We start from the raw sequence: 17212 nt of genomic DNA, 5'->3' as shown, positions 1-17212 counted from the left end.
CATTAATTCCAAGCCCTTTGATGGAACGTGCTATTTAAAAGTGCTAAGATTTAGTCATTATTATTATTATATACATGATCAAATGGAAATTCCTTCTAGGCTTTTAGGAGTGGAAGGTTCTACCATGTGTAAGTTGTAGAGATAGTTGGAAAATGATGTTTTCTGTGAACATTTTTTCAAAGTAATTAAAAAATGCTGAGGAAAATTCTCAAGGAAATTTTCCATTTTTTAAACAAAAAAATAGAAAATGGATTGTTTTCCCAAATCTGAAAAAAATATTTGTAGGTATTAGTGCATGCAAATATTTGCCATTTATCCCTGTTTTCCCACTTCCCTTATGTACACAGCTCTTCCTTTCAGTCTCTGCTGGGAGGACAGCTCATTTCGTGGTTCTGACATTTCTGATCTCCTGCAGGAGGTCTGACATCAGAGCGAGGCTGAGGAGCAAGATCATGAAATCTTCAAAATCAATTTTGTTGTCTTTATCCTCGTCCAGGGCAGAAATGATTTCCTGGTATTTTGGTTTGCTTTCTTGGCCCTGTGGAGAATTTTAATAAAAAAGTTTTTAACACAAAATTCCTTTTTTCCTACATCTTCTTGAAAATAGCAAAACATTTATGTAAATGTTGATACATTTTCCTGCCTTTCTATCCATCCATCCATCCATCCATCCAGGTTCTTATAATCATGCCTGTCATTGCAATTTCTGCATGTCTCACAGGAAATTAATACATTCTAAGGCCAGAAGGGACCACTGTGAACATCTAGTCTGGCCTCCAGGGTAACACCGGCCACAGAACTTTCCTTAATGAATTTCTGTATAAACTACAGCAGATCTTTTAGAAAAACATCCAATCTTGATATTAAAATTTCCACTGATGCAGAATCCACTACAAAACTTGAGAAGTTGTCCAGTGGTTAATTACACTTGCTGTGAATAATTTGCACCTTATTTCTAGTCTAAATTTGTCTAGCTTTTAACAACAAACCACTGGAGCTTCTTATACCTTTAAGAAAAGGAGTACTTGTGGCACCTTAGAGACTAACCAATTTATTTGAGTATAAGCTTTCGTGAGCTACAGCTCACTTCATCGGATGCATACTGTGGAAAATACAGAAGGTGTTTTTGTACACACAAACCATGAAAAAATGCGTGTTTATCACTACAAAAGGTTTTCTCTCCCCCCACCTTACTCTCCTGCTGGTAATAGCTTATCTAAAGTGATCACTCTCCTTACAATGTGTATGATAATCAAGGTGGGCCATTTCCAGCACAAATCCAGGGTTTAACAAGTACGTCTGAGGAACGGGGGGGGGGGATAATAAAACAAGGGGAAATAGGTTACTTTTTATAATGAATCAGCCATTCCCAGTCTCTAGTCAAGCCTAAATTAATTGTATCCAATTTGCGAATTAATTCCAATTCAGCAGTCTCTCATTGGAGTCTGTTTTCGAAGTTTTTTTTGTTGAAGGATAGTCACCTTGAGATCAGAAATCGAGTGACCAGAGAGATTGAAGTGTTCTCTGACTGGTTTATGAATGTTATAATTCTTGACATCTGATTTGTATACCTTTGTCTGCCAGATGTACAGACCTGTATTACCAAATTTCTGTTTTCCATATAGGTACTTACAAACTATAATCAAGTCACACCGTAACCTTTTTCTTTGATAAGCTAAATAGTTGGAGCTCCATCAGTCTTTCCTGATCTCCGTGGGACCTCACTTGAAATAGACCCCCTCAGTCATTCCCCATTACAATTAAATGTTGAGGCACATCAGTTACCCAGTTTTCAATGCATTTAATGTGTCCCATGTTGACTTTGTATTATTCTAGTTCATTAATCAAAATGTTGTGTGGTACCAAGTCAAATGCCTTACAGAAAACTATGTACAGTAAAAACTGTTATCCAGCACTCTACCAAGTGGAAAGCTCTATAAACTGGCATTTTTGATCTTCAATGAAAGTCCGATTTATAGTCCCATTGGTGCGAGGCCAGCAGGCTCCCTAACTGGCTCCGTGTGGCTCCCCGCAAATGGCAACATGTCCCTGCTGCTCCTAGGTGGAGGCGTGGCTAGGCAGCTCTGCACACTGCCTCCAGCCCAAGTGCCAGCCCCGCAGCTCCCATTGGCTGGGAACCGTGCCCAATGGGAGCTGCTGGGGCAGTGCCTTCGGGAGGAGGACAGCGACAAGTCTCTGTTTGCGGGAAGCTGCCCAAGGTGAGCGCCACCTGGATCTGGCACCACGAAACCCCTCCCGCACCCCAACCCTGTGCCCCAAGCCCTCTCCCGCACCCAAACTCCCGCCCAGAGCTCATGCCCCACACTCCCTCCCGCACCCCAACCCCCAGCCCCCTCCCACACCCAAACTCTCTGCCTCTTAGTTAACTGCAATTTTTTACTCGCCAGCACCCCGACTCCCGCAACATGCCAGATACCAAAGCTGTTACTGTATATTACATCAAAGCTATTACTTTTATCAACCAAACTTGTAATCCAAAGAAGATATCAACTTAGACTGATAGGGCCTATTTTTCATAAACCTGGCATTCATTATACTATTCTCCTTTAGTTCTTTATTAATCAAGTCCTGTATCAGTCTTTTCATCATTTTGGCCAGGATTGATGTCAGACTGACAAGTCTTTTTACCCTTTTTAACTATTGGCACATTCGCTTTCTTCTGGTCCTCTAGGACGCCCCCATTGTCCATTGAAAAATTCACGTTAAAAGTCCAAAGAGCTCTGTGGCCAGCTCTTTTAAAAGTCTGGGATGCAAATTAACTGGATCTGCTCATTTAAACATTTCTGACTTTAGTAGCTGCTCATATTCCTGACTTACTATTTTCCATCATCATCATCATAGGATATGAATACATAAACTGCCTATTTCTAAATATAGGACAGAAATATTTATTGAACACTTCTGCCTCTTCTGCATTATTATTGACAATTCTACTATTTCTATCTAATGATGTACCAGTACCGTTGTTAGGATTCTTTTGTTCCTAATATACTTAAAATATTCCTTTTTTTGTCCTTAACTTTGCTGGCCAGGAGTGCTGAGGAAAATCCAATCTTTATTTCTTAAGCGTGGATAATTCAGGAGTAGTGCATGTTAGAGCAGCCAATAGGCTGCTCGAAACTGTGCCCAGTGCTGGTGCCAGATGAAGAATCAAGAAGCTTTATCTGGCCCTCCAACAGCCTCCCCTCTCTTCTGCACCCAATGGAAGCTGTGTGCATCATGGAATCCGGCCCTATGTATTTAGAACCCATATAAAATAATATATTCTTCCCTTATTTCAACCTCCACTGAGTTCCTTTCCTCCTCTCATACTGTGTTTTTATTCCAGACAGAGCTAGCAAGGTTGGGATGACAAGATCCCCTGTAGAGCTGTCAGTAACACTCTCAAAAAGAGGTGCTGATAACATGGTGCTTTCAGCTCTCCGTCTCCTAGAGAGATCATTTATGCCTCTGCAATTTATCTGGCGTCAGCTGCTCTGGGGGTCTAAGTCTGATTCTCATGTCAGGTGTTTATGATGTAATGGCAGATGCAGCATTAAACGTGTGTGCATTTCTTCCTGCCACAAATACCCAGTATCCAGTCTTTGTTTGAGCCCTTGTAATTGTGCTACATTCCAGATGGAAATGCAGGCAGATACTTTAACCATGGTTTTTCAATTTCTTGCCCTGTGTTGCATATGGAGGTGGCCAAGAATACAGACAAGGAATCCATCAAGAATGTATTTACATAGTCATTAAAATCTCACTGGGGATTTGCAAGGCGACAATATGCACGTTGTATCTGCAGCCTCCAAAATGCCTTCCCACGCTGAGGAATAATTTGTTTGGTCGTTAGGTGAAAGGCAGACACGGGGCAAAGGGTTCGCTCGGAAAGGAGATTGGAAGTTTGATAGTTCAGTTTGTCCAATGCATGTTTCATGCTTCCAAGTATGCAAGTTGGCTGCGATTGCGCGAACAGTGCACAATGAAAACATCTTGACCGGCAATGACAAAAGGGGCTGACCTGTCCTAGAGGTGAACTTGCACAGGGCTGGGCTCTGGACACCCGCTCGACATGCTTTTCTTACCTGTATGAAATTTATAAACTGGGTTTGCAGCAGGGTTTTGGTTTCAGCTTTGCTGAGTTTGCCATCGGGGTCAGCAGAGTTGTTGTAAACCAAGGCCGCGGTAGCAAATGCTTTCTCCAGGTCTGAGCCTTTCCCGAGAGCTATGGGAAGAAGACGACACATACAAAGGTTTGCAATATTATTGAAAATGTTGTGCTAGAAACAGCCCTAGTGTCAGGAATGAAGCCTGCAGCGTTGCCTGCCCAATCACAAGTGCCGCTGGGCCACAGCTGAACAGTGCTCACCTCTGTAGATTCTCTGCCTTCCTGTGCTTGCCTGACTCCAAGCTCTGCTTCTGCCCTGCACCCAGCCTTGTTCCACTCCTGTCCCAGCCTTGCTCCTGCCTTCCCTGACTCCCGGAAAGCTGGTTCTGACCCTCGCCTCTGATTCCTGGCTCCAGCTCTGTCTCAACTCTGGGCTCTGGCATTTGGACTGACTCTGGTTCTGACCCTTGGCCCTGGTTCCTGGTTCTCACCAGCAGGCCTGATTCCGGCTCTGAATTGGTCTCCTGACCCTCAGCTGGTGTAAATCAGTGTAGCTCCATGAAAGTAATAAACCTCTGACAATTTGTACCACCTGAGGATCTGGCCCAGAATTTATTACAAGCGAGGTACCAACATGCACTATGCCCTGCCAAAATTTCAATGCACCCTACCACTGAGATTTTATGCTATGAATAAATATAAAACAAAAGCACTAACAAAAAGTGAGCCAGGTATAACCAGTGCTGTGGGTCTAGGTCACTGGGTCTGTTAGTTCAAAAACTGCGGCAGACTTAAACGTGGTCCAGCCACTGGCTGGGGTGAAATGGGGGGACACAGAGAGCCATTCAGTGTAGCGGGGTTACACAGGCATAGCACTAAATATGTAGGGCTGGATTCTCTTATGTTATACCTAGGGCCAGTGACAATTTTTCCAATGAAACTGTTTTTTGATGGAAAATTGAGTTTTTGACCAAACAGAATTTTCCGTGGAAGGTGTCTGCTTTCTGCAGGAAATCTTGATTTTTTTCCATTGAAGAACTGAATATCTTTTGACTAAAAATGTAAATATTATGATTCTGAAATGCTGCTATGATGCCTCATGGAAGTTGTGGTCAGGTGCCTTTTGCTCCCTGTCTCCTCTATGGGGCATGCTCCTCAGTTGGACTTCATCTCCCAGGATGCACTGTAGCCATGCAACAGCCACAATGTATCGCCTCCCTTCCCCAATGTGGGGCATCATGGGAGATGTAGTCTGAGGAGGGATCCCAGTCTCCAGAGGAGAATGGGCGCATGAGGTGCCCAAACTGCAACTCCAGTGAGGCCCGAGGGTGGCATCTCAGAATTGAAATATTTGGTCTTAGCCAAAATATTTTGACAGAGGATTTTTCACCAAAAACTCAAAATTCATCATGGCAAAAAGCCCATTTTCTGACCTGTCGTTTCCCACCTGCCCCTCACTCTGCCCTCCCGTCTGGGTTTTGTCCCAGTTCTGCAGAGCAGGGACTAGCTCTTCCAGTGAGTCTGTGCAAAGCACATTGTAGATGCCACTGTAATACAGACGTACAGGCAGGGTGAAATTCACCCCTGCACCGAGAGCCTGGGCTTCACATACACTCTCCTTGTAAAACTTAAGTGGTGCCGGGGTCTGAGCTGGACCCCTACCCGGGGGCAAATGCTGCCCACTGCTGGGCAGTATTATCTAGGGACAGGCAGAGAATGGAAACATTCAGGCAGAGGAGGTGTAACTTCTAAGCATGGGGTAAATCCTGGGAACTACTGAGTGTATTCAACTCCCAGCTAGATCAATGGGCTAAATCCCAAAGACCTGGGTCCACCCTGAGGGCCCGATCATGCCCCAGAGATGTGGGCAGACCTTGGCTCCCCATTTCTAAAGTAGAGCCCGTGACCTCAAGAGGCAGCAGCTCTGCTTCTCCTGTCCCCTGAGGTGGGCTCCCTATAGGTTTGCAGGAGGGAAGGGGCAAGCCGGAGGTAGGACAAGGTGCGAGATGCAGTTGTCCCCCGCCCCATGTTCCCTGAGCCTGGGCAGATCCCCCCGGGAAGCATAACACAGTCTGGGGTTAATTACATTTCCATACCCCCATCACTCTGCAATGGAGATCCCTCTAAAAGGGGCGTCCCATTCTGCTGTCCGCAAAAGCCCCAGCAGTGAAGGGCAGAGGACTCACTCACAACCCTTCCAATTCTATTTGCCATTGGCTGTGGCCTGAGCAGTGGGATTTTGGGGTCGCCACTAAATTTCCATTATTTCCTGCTGTTGATGTTTTTTGTCTTGAAAATCAGAACCCAAAAGGATTAAGGAACCGTGTGGAGTCGGTCTCCTTACCTTTCACAGAAGCCAGCTGCTTGGATATAGGTAGGCTGGTAACAAGAGGGAAGAAATGCTGTTACACTGGTGAACCTTGTGTGACTAGTTCCTTCATAAACTGACTCATTTCTACTCATTTTATTCCATTCCACAGACTGTATCATAGGGCTCCTCAAAGAGGAATGAGTTTCCTCCATAGTGGAAAGATCAATATTCTTACAAACTACTATCACAAAATAATCCAACAACAATGGACTTTTTCTGATTCTCAGACTCAGCTTCTGGCCCATCGTTTGTATGAAATATGAAATAAGTGGAACAAACTGTAACACAGTGGCTCTCCACTTTTTCAGACGACTGTACCCTTTCAGGAGTCTGATTTGTCTTGCGTATCCCCAAGTTCCACCTGACTTAAAACCAACCTGCTTACAAAATCAGACATAAAAATACAAAAGTGCCACAGCCCACTAGTGCTGAAAAATTGCTTATTCTCCTTTTTACCATATAATTATAAAATACATCAAGTGGAATATAAGTATTGTACTTAGATTTCAGTGTATAGAGAGCAGTATAAACAAGTCATTGTCTGTATGAAATTTTAGTTTGTACTGACTTCGCTAGTGCTTTGTAGATAGCCCTGTGTAAAACTAGGCAAATCTCTAGAGGAGTCGATGGACCTGGTGGAAGACCTCTGCGTACCCCTGGGGGACACGTACCCTGGTTGAGAACCACTGGATGCTCATTTTCATTTTCAAAGCATGAAAGTACGACAGCAATTGTAAGTGTTCAGACTTGGTTTGGAGTGCACCCTGGAGAAATACAGCAGGTCTATGCACTTTCCACTCTGTACCATTCCCACTTCTGGAGCGCAGCATATGTGGTTTTTATTTTTACCAGAAGTCATTTTGGTGAGAAGGGCTCTTCCTACGTTCTATTAAAATTTAAAGCATGATTACTTTCGCTAAAGTGCTGGAAACTAATTATAGATGAGCCATCATGCTGTGGAATCCATCTCTTGTGATGGATATAGACAAATCTGTCTGCATAATGAACTTTAAGACAAATGTCAGATTGTTAAAGAACAAAATTTTCACTTACCGTTTGGGCATGTTTGCGGTAGCTGAAGTTGTTTTTTGGGTGGGAGCAGCACCGGTTTGATTTATGGAATATAGTTTTGAGTTCTGAGTGCTAGGAGTACAGCCACACATCCTTCACAATAGCCTTGTTGTTTATGATCTCTAAGCAACTCAAGTAATTGCAAACAGATGAATTCAAACTCCCTGCTGTGAAAGGGAAAGAGCACACAGCCTGGCTTCAGCATGCCCCATCAATAATGTAAATGCCACTTGGTGAAGCTAGCTAAATAAATCAGTCTGGAGCAGCCTGTTTGAGACAATGGAGAGGTATCGGAAAGTAGAAGTTGCTGTTTATTTTATATAAGACTAAGAGGAAGTGAACTGGATTCAATGGGGGCCTGAACCATGGGAATCTTCCCATTGACTTTAAAGGCCTTTGATGCACTCTTTTGGTACTGACTACATCAGTATGAACTACATACCTTTTAGTTTGCGCCAGCAGGCTTTATATGGGGGAGTTAGAGCGCTCTGTAATTCATAACCCCCGTAGATCAGTCTGCAGCACTGTGTAGACAAGCCGTAAATGTTCAATGCCAGGCTTCAATTAGACCAGCTTAGCAGGAGTGAAACTATACTGCTTTGTCTACACTGGAGATTTATCGTGTGTTAGCTAACATCTTGTAATAACATACTTTTAAATCCTAATCAAGACAAGGCCACAGACTTTTTTGCAGCAGGTCTAATGTAAAGGTGCCTTTAGAACACTTGTGGCAAATTTGTGTGTAGACGCTTGTCATGCCAAGGACTAGTCATGCTGTTCAGCGCACACACACTCTCCAGGAATGATCAGGCTCTGAGCTCTCCTCCTTCTTCAGGAAAAAGTTTCAAAGTGAGCTGAAACTAACTGAGCAACAAGCTCTCCTGAGCTATCCTGCATGACAGACACCATGTCAGTGGTCACTGTGCTAGCATGAAAAGGAACGAACTTGGCAGTTGTAAGCACACCTACCATCTACTCAACCTCCTTTTGACATCCTGAGTCCAGGTTTGATGGCATTGATTTAGCACAAAGTGGTCCCTTCTCACATACGTGCCACTGAAACTTGTCCCTGAAGCCCTCTTGTTCTCCAGAATAAATGGCACCAGACTGGTTTAGCCTTTTAAAGTAACAGTATTCATGTGAATGCAGTGCTTTGTGTTCTCAAGGTGCTGGGCAAACGTTAACTGGTCAACACTAACAACACCTGCGAAGCAAGTAAGCAGGAATCGTGGGCTTGATTCTCTGCTGCCCGCAGCAGACCCTGAGCTCAGCACACAGCAGGACCACCAACATGGAACCAGTTCTGACGTCTGGATTCTCTGGCCCAGCGCAGGTGAGAGCATCCTGGGGGCTGCTCCAACTTGTGCCAGCTGACAACAGTATCTAAGGGAGCGTGCACCCCCTGAATACAGCTGGAGGGCAGCAGGTTCCAGCCACGCCTCCTCCCCATTTCCTGACATGCCCCCTGTGGTAGAGGCTGTGAGACAAGTGGAGTAGATGCTGTTAATTCTCCATCTGTGCCCACTAGGGTCTCCCCCACACTAAGGGCACCCCCAGCAGGGGAATTAGGGCCAGATTCTGTCCCTTTGTGTACAGGAGACAGAAGAGGTCAGAGAACCTCTTTCATTACCTCCATTTCCCAAACAAGGAAACAAAGCCACAGCACTGGGTCAGCTGCACTTCGTGTGGACACTGGATAATTTTCCTAGTGTGGACAAGGCTGGGGAGGTTAAGTAACTTTTCCAAGGCCACACAGTGAGTCATTGTCATACACGGGATTAGACCACCTCCTAGGCCAGTGGTTGTACCCTAGAGCATGCGGCCTTTCTAATAATTTTTTCCACACTGTGGTAGGAGGAGGTGTTCTGTCTTTTCTTAGGCTTCTTGCAAAATAGCATCTAAGAGTAATCCTGTGTTTCATTTAGACTGTAGCGGATGATCTCCGCTTCCAAAAAATCACAGAGCCACATGACAGCTCAATCCCCACTCTCAGAACGCCTCTTAACTCCGTTGTGTCTCAGCATGACTGCTGATATTTGAAAATACACTGGCATACATTGCACATTTCTTGTCAAAGTTCTCCAAAAATTGCTTTGAGCATGGCTCTGTCTGCTTTACCTATGAGCCTATAGGCTTATACCTGAAAGTCCTATAGGTCCTTCCCCCTCTAAGATTGGACAGTGAATAGGATGGCTTCAACAATTTCCAACTCACTTTTCCTGCTAAGGGGTAAAATACCAATGACAAAACTACCCAGAATGAGACTTTATGGAACAGGACAGTCAAAGGAAACTGCAACAGATGGCCGAGAGAATTAAAATGTTTTCCTCATTCAGAAGAAACTAAATTACTGAAGCATAATGACTAAGGATGTTCACCACCTTACTGTTCTTGGATTTTAAGTATCTTAAAAAGCCTGGGAAAAGAGAACCCCTAATTTTCCATCTAAGAGTGTCATTACTCAGACAACTCTGAGCCTCTTTTGAAAGGTTTAAGCTGTCTTACCTCTCCAGTGCATTCTTCGGGATTGGCTCATGAATAAAACAGAGCCATAATTGCAGTGACGCAGCCAAAACACATATAATCAATGCTCATTATCCCATCAATTAACACACTAAAATTAAACAAGAGTTAGGGTTTAGTAATCTGCCATCAGTTAAAAAACAAAACAAAAAAGCAAAACACCTTTCTCGTGGTGAAGCAATAATTCGCTTTTTCATCTCTAGGACCATAAAACAAGGCATCAAATGTTTTACAGCTTGGTTAATGTGCAAGAAGTTAAGAACATTTTGGTCTTAGAGTCCAGGGCAAAAATATGGATGGAAACGGGAAACTTGATGCGCGTATCTCAGCTGCAACAAGCGTCTGGAGAGCAAAGGCAGCCCTCCGCATGCTTGCTTTTTGTAATCTGTAGATTTGACTCTGCATACCTCGAGGATCCTCATTTGTATTACCTTGGCTCCCCAGTCCTCAGGATGATCTGAACTCCGGCAGTGACAGTGAGTAACTTCCCTGTTGGGTGAGAAATGAGTTGAAACAGACATGGGATACGTTATTCGGGATACATTATCCAGGTAGAATGTATCAACAAGCATTGGCAACCCGAGTTGAAGTGGGATATAAAGGGCGAGCCCCTGCCTGGAGGTGAATTTCACCCCAAATGTGCAACAGCAGACCCCCCAGAACACAATTCCAATATGCACCACTTCTTGCTACTCATTCCCTGACCTGCATGGCTTCAAGACAGGTTTTTCACGACCTCTACTTGTCATCTTTGCACATGCTAATAGACTGTTCCCGTATGCTGGTCATCCACGGACATGTGCTTCCAATGTACCCAGCGCAAACCAGACCCCATGCAAACCAAAAAAAAAAAAAAGAAAGCATGTAGACAGAGATGACTGGTTCATTCTCACAGTAACTCCTGTGATTCTCCTGCTATCTCTCCTGCTTACTCACCTTCCTCTGCCTCAGAGCAAGGAGGGCCCATGTGTGCAGTGTCAAAACACTGCTTGCTACGTCCCCGGTGCCCCAAACCCTAGACTGATTCACCCACTGATCTCTGTTTGCCCCCATATTCACAGCTCCTCTCAAATTCAGGTAAAGTGTGTGTGTGGGGGGGGGGGGGGAGGGTGTGCACCCAACCACAGCGGCTGCCTCATTTGGCCTGGGAGGGCTGGCCTAGCAGTTAATGGAGGGCTTCTCCACCCCCTGACATAGGCCAGTCAATGCCGCACTGGCTTGCACGTGACCAAATCGGCCCTGTATCGCTCTGACAATGGATGGTGTGCCACCAACCTCTGAGCTCACCTTCCCCACCATTTTGGCCCATCTCTCTACCATGCTGTCTCTAGAGGTAGTCAATGCTGGTCAAAGGAAGATGAAAAATCTCTATAATGTAGCAACCATGCCATGTTGTATTTGGGTGAAAAATCCATGCCTGCATGCCGCAAGCAATTAATTCATACTCTGCAGCATGAGATTTAATTACTCTTAGCTTGCACAGAGTAGCTGCAAATGTTGTTAGGGCTCATGGCACTTTCCACCTCTATTTAAAATTCAGCCAGAAGTAGTTGACATTTTGTAAACACATAATTGAAATACACAGATAAACAACTGAAAGAGGGCAACTCTTTGACCCGGGCATGAACTAACAGGTTTCTTCCATCTATCGTGTCTGTGATTCTGTGTTAAGGATATATATGCAAACTTAAATATTGAAGAGAAAACACAAATCTTTTTTAAATGATCAGATTTCACAATATTAAGCAACTTTCTGTCGAAGTATTTTGTTCAGGCTTTAAACCCAGATACACACACACGGCACGTAAGGATATACTTGTGTATATATACACATTATTCTGTTTTACACAGCTATCTTGATTTCTAGCTATACTGTAATGTGCAAATCATTCATTATTATTGACTGGACAAGTTTTAGCAGATTTCACATGCCCACAATAATGCACACACAAACACTTGACTGCATAAATTATTCATGCAATCATTTAAATTAATTGCAGCTGCAAAAGACCAGGCTATGAAGTTTCTTCTTGGCATTCTCCCAGAGGTGTTTCCTTTTTTATACACTAAAGAATTCCGAATCTTCATGTTGGTCTACATTTCTAATACAATATGTACCATGTCATGAGAGTCCTGAATTCTATGGCGTTGAACTCAACAATACCTATAAACATGCATGGGCTTGCCCAGGTTTGGGAGGGAGTATGTTTTGAGTAAAGACTAACAGCTTAGTAGATATCATTACAGCTACCACTAAAATTTAAAACCCAAACAAGAATAATGGATTTGGCAGGGCTTCCCTTTTCCTAATGCCTTCAGACTTTCTAGCCCTGACATCTCTTCAATCAAAACATAGTTGTGTAGTCTTATGGGAGCAGAAATGCTGCTAAATTGCAGCCAAGAAGGTAATATATTAGGTTTTTTTTGGTAAGGGGAATTTCATTCTCATTGGGATCTTATCTTCATATGAACGAATGAATTCTATTAGTATGGATTATTATAAAATGTACCATTGTTAAGAGTAGTTTGATTTTAATAATAATTGTTGTGGCTATTTAAAATAATCTTCCTTCCTTTCACTACTAAAATAAATACAGGATATGACATTATTTGCTTAGGTCATCTCTTGGGTTGACACTTGTAAATACTTATTTACAGGTGCCAAAGTTGATGTCTCATATGTAGGTCCAAATCTTCTTGAAGTTTGTGTAATTTTCTAGATAGGGTGGCCAGGTGTCCAGTTTTCGACCGGAACACCGGTTCGAAAAGGGACCCTGACGGATCAAGTCATCATTGATGACTGGGCCATTAAAAGTCCAGTTGGCATGAGGCTGGCTCTGTGCAGCTCCCTGGAAACGACGACATATCCCTGCGGCCCGTAGGCAGAAGTATTGCAGGGGGCTCTGCATGCTGCCCCCGCCCTGAGCACCAGCTCCGCAGCTCTCATTGCGTGGGAATTCCCCACTACATGCCAACCCCCTGCCCCAGCCTGGAGCACCCTTCCACATCCTGACCCCCTCATTTCTGGCCCCAGAGCATGCACCCCCAACCAGAGCCCTCCCTCCCTCCCGCACCCCAACTCCCTGTCCCAGCCCGGTGAAAATGAATGAGTTGGTGACGGTGGGGGGAGAGCAAGCGACAGAGGGAGGTGGGATGGAGTGAGTGGGGGTGGAACCTCAGAGAAGGGGCAGAGTGGGGCAGGGCCTTGCGGAAGGGGTGGGGCAGGGGGTGGGGCAAGGGTGTTCGGTTTTGTGTGATTATAAAGTTGGCAACCCTATTTCTACAGCATTCTTTTTATATATTTACCAAACATTTCATCAACAGATTTTTTTAAAATGGAATTTAAAAAAAAATTCTGGTGGAAACTGTTTTGATAAAACAAAATTCTCCTGCAAGGTTTGCAACCCAAGTATTGCAGCCAAAGCATGAGAAGCTGAAAGTGATATTGACCAGAGCAGGTACACTTAATGTTTCTACTACTCTACACTTTGAAATACATTATATATCCTCAAAATGGGAAAACCATTAGAAGTAGATCTTTAAGTGCACCCATTATATAAAAACTGGTCCACTTATCCCAATGGTCCAGCATATGTCTTTAATCCCTTCACCAGTGTGTACATCTCCCTCTCCCCTTTGGTGAACGGAATCAGACCTGCTAAATTATTTGTGAATTTTCTCGTGTTCTGTTTGCTGGCCTAAAAAGAGGACACAGGATCCAATTCTGCGAGCACTAATGGTGATTTGCTTTTAGCTCATGTGGTTGAACCCTGTGTTACTAGAACAAACAATCCAGAGTCCTATCCCCTGTCTGCATACATGTAATTTAGCTGATGACCGTTGCACCTATATGTACATAGCCACAGCTTGTTACACGCCGAGTGGCAGCAATTCACTAAAGTCTGTATCCACTGACTTTCTGGTTTCCCCTGGAATCAAGCACAGAACAACTGGAGTCAGAGCTTTGGTCCGGTATAGTCTGAGCCATGGCTTTGGGGATCCATTCTTGGCTGGAAGCTGAATCTGTTCTGGATTTTTAACATGCGTTCGATCAGCACGTGCTAGTTAATTTCAAAGGGACTCTACGCGTGTGGGAAATTCTCACTGACATCAATGAATGCTATTCAGCAGGAGAATGGACACCCTTTTAATAACCAGATCCTGCAAACACATACATAACTTTGCACGTGAGTGGTCCTACTGAATTCAAGGGGACTATCAATCTATAAGTAGGTTGGGGACTGAATTTTTTTTGTTTTTTACAATATTGATGGATGCTATCAACATTTATTTAAGTTTTTATTTTATCAATTTAAATTTTCAGTTGCGGGAAATTATGGTGCAGGGCTTCAGACAATTATTTAATGACAATAGACACTGAGATTCAAAAAGTTAAATCTTTATAATGGTTAAAACCCAATGCATCAACTTCACATTTCAAAACATCCATAGTAAATATCCTAAAATCAGACTCTGGGAAGTTCTCAAGCTGCATTTTTCATACTTGGCCTATCCGTAAATTTTGATGACCAATGTCAATATTTTGTCATTGGTTTGTGTGTGGGTAGGGTGAAACTGATGTTTACCAACATTTACTGATAGGCTAGGCTTGGAAGGACTCTACTTATGCATTTCCCTTAAATTGTTAAAGGGCTTGTATGACAGAGCATATTATAGAAATGCTGTTGGCATTGTAATATTTTCCCGTCTAGGAAGCTGTTTAAATGGCATGTTGGGAGAGGGTTTCAGGTTGGACTGCTACGCAAAGGAAAGTCACTTCATCTTTAAAAACAAATGGATTATGAGCATCCTGACAGAAGGAGGGCAAAGTTGCTGGGAGACGTAGGGTACAAAAATACTCACAGGACAATCATTTTCCAGTAAGTGGTTTATTTCTCACAGTACCGTTTTGGGCCACTCCACCCCTGTGTTCTGTGTTCCTCACCCCAAACAAACCAGAGTGGCAGCTCAGGAACATTTGCCTTTCGGCTGCCATTGCTCTTTTCTAGCTCATCGCTGGAGGCTTCATCCTGCTCCTACTGGCAAAACTCCCAGAATCAGGGCCTGACTCCTTCCTTTGCAGGGCACTCATTCACCTTCACTACCAGAGCCCGCATAATAATGATCAAAGGATCATGACTGTATTAATGTAGTTGTGTGCAGTGGGCTGAGGAGGTGGTTTATGAGTTCATTTTGGGAACAGCAAGTGCATTGTTGAAAGGTTTGCCATTTACTTCCATCCATCATGAACAGACACATTATATATCTCCATTGCAATGATCACTCTTCTGCATAAACCATCTTCCCTTCTGATTGAAACACACCCCTCCTGAAGTCAAGCAACTCAGACTTGGCAGTCAAATTCTGGAGGATGGAGTCATGGTGAGCATGCGTCTCCCTGAGAAGTGATAATGTCTTCTGTGGGCTGAACTACTCATTTGATGCTCTTTGGTTCTCTTCTATAATCTGGTTAACTCCAGGTCTTCCACATTCGTTCCACATTCCAGAAACAGGACTTTCAAGCTTGTTCTCACTTCCCAAGCATAACAGTGCTCTAGTATTTACCTTTTCTGAAAGAATTCTGATGGTCTTTGTGATGGGGACCACTTCGCCAAACGGAAATACAAATGACTGCACCACCTGGGACACCAGTAGAGCTGTGCATCAGGAATCAGACCTGTTTGGGATTAGCGGAGAATCCCACCGTGTATCATTTGAGCACTTTTGCCCACACAATCCTCCCTGAATTCGCTCTTCAGAAATATGTACGTGTAGTTCTGAGAGTGGAATTTAGCTCTGTGGTCATTAATGATTCAATTATTAATGAAGCCCACTGCAGAAGACAAAGCAGGTGAAATGTCATTTTGAAAAGCTATTAGAATCAGTCTCTGTCTGAGGGGAAAAGTCATTTCTCATTTCAAGTCCAGACACCTTTCAGAATACGGCATATCACTTTGGACCAAATTCTGCTCTGTAACCCATGGTTGTAGAGTGCTCTGACCCATGGAGCCGGTGTAGAATCCTAATGAATTCAGGCACCAAACTCGCTTAGACTCATTTGAAAATATCGGGTGTAAGGTGTAAATGCATACACCACTCTTTGGTACAATTATTCAGCTACATAATTCACCTGTTAAAACCCCACCCCCAAAGCATTTTATTAAAGGAAATTTGGGGGAAAAAAATCTCTTTACTGGAAATACATCACTGAACTGGTTCTTAGGCATGTTCCAGTAGCCTTCAGAAGAGCAAATTTCTGTTAAAGAAAAAGACACACAAGGGTGAAAATGTAAATAAAGAAAATGGCAGCGAACGGCAATGACAAGTATTCCCCATACCACTAAAACTTAATGTTGATGCACTGAAAACGTTACATTAGATATATAGTTCAGATAAGGAATGATGTGTCAAGCTGCTGTCGATATTAATCTTGAAATGTAGTTTATTCCTGATGTTGGAAGGATTCCAGAAGGAAAAAGCTACAGTGTTTCCTCAAAGGAAGGAATAAAATATATGTTAGGGGAATGTATAAGTTAAGGAGCACATCCATTCCAGAGAGAGAGTTTTGAATCAATCTGGTTTAAAAGAAGTAGACTGAAGGACTTAAAGGTTTATGACACAGTGGACTATAGAACCACTAGATAGGTATACAATGAAAGGGAAATATTTGAGATAGGCATGAAACAGACTCAGAGGACTATTATTATTTGAGGTGTTTTTTTAAAATCTCTAATATTAACTGTGGTGCTCTGGAGATACTGCATGTGGCAGAATAAAGACAGATGCATGCAACGGCTTCTTTCATCAATACATCAGAGACTTTGCCAGGCATAAATACAGAGCTAGATCTCAGTTTTAAACAACTCTTTTTAATTCATAGGATATGCAAATTGGGAATAATTAGGCTACTTGGGTCAAACGCTCACGAGATGAATCCATCCACAGAACCTCAGCATCTCCTTGCGTCTCGCTTGTTACCCAACCTTTATGATTTATCACAGGCCAACTCAGTGCCAAGCAGGAGACAAGATATAACCACTGATCTGCTGAGATTTATGGGAATAAAGAAAATATCCAACTAGGCTTATGGGCTGCCCTGCGAATGCAGGAGGCATAGTTGGCCTCCTGGTTTTTGT

The 17212-nt window shown here is 43.4% G+C and overlaps 1 protein-coding gene across 1 annotated transcript; it reads right to left on the bottom strand.

The window, feature by feature from the left end:
- Positions 1 to 379: 379 nt before the first annotated feature.
- Positions 380 to 7645, bottom strand: SNTN (sentan, cilia apical structure protein). The gene is made up of 4 exons (XM_077823436.1): positions 7536 to 7645; positions 6456 to 6490; positions 4089 to 4228; positions 380 to 538 (listed from the first exon to the last, which is right to left on the bottom strand). The coding sequence occupies exons 1-4, from the start codon at positions 7643 to 7645 to the stop codon at positions 380 to 382; spliced, it is 444 nt and encodes a 147-aa protein (XP_077679562.1).
- Positions 7646 to 17212: the final 9567 nt, after the last annotated feature.

The sequence above is a fragment of the Eretmochelys imbricata genome, chromosome 7, assembly GCF_965152235.1.
Source record: "Eretmochelys imbricata isolate rEreImb1 chromosome 7, rEreImb1.hap1, whole genome shotgun sequence".
NCBI lineage: Eukaryota > Metazoa > Chordata > Testudines > Cheloniidae > Eretmochelys > Eretmochelys imbricata.
The sequence above is the reverse complement of the archived record's forward strand: the minus strand, read 5'-3'. Positions and strand labels throughout refer to the sequence as shown.

Coding starts and splice junctions, on each gene's coding strand:
- SNTN (XM_077823436.1), bottom strand. CDS start 7,645: ATGTGTGGCTGTACTCCTAGCACTCAGAACTCAAAACTATATTCCATA. Junction 6,491..7,535: donor ACCGCAAACATGCCCAAACG/GTAAGTGAAAAT, acceptor TCTTGTTACCAG/CCTACCTATATCCAAGCAGC. Junction 4,229..6,455: donor GCAGCTGGCTTCTGTGAAAG/GTAAGGAGACCG, acceptor TTCTTCCCATAG/CTCTCGGGAAAGGCTCAGAC.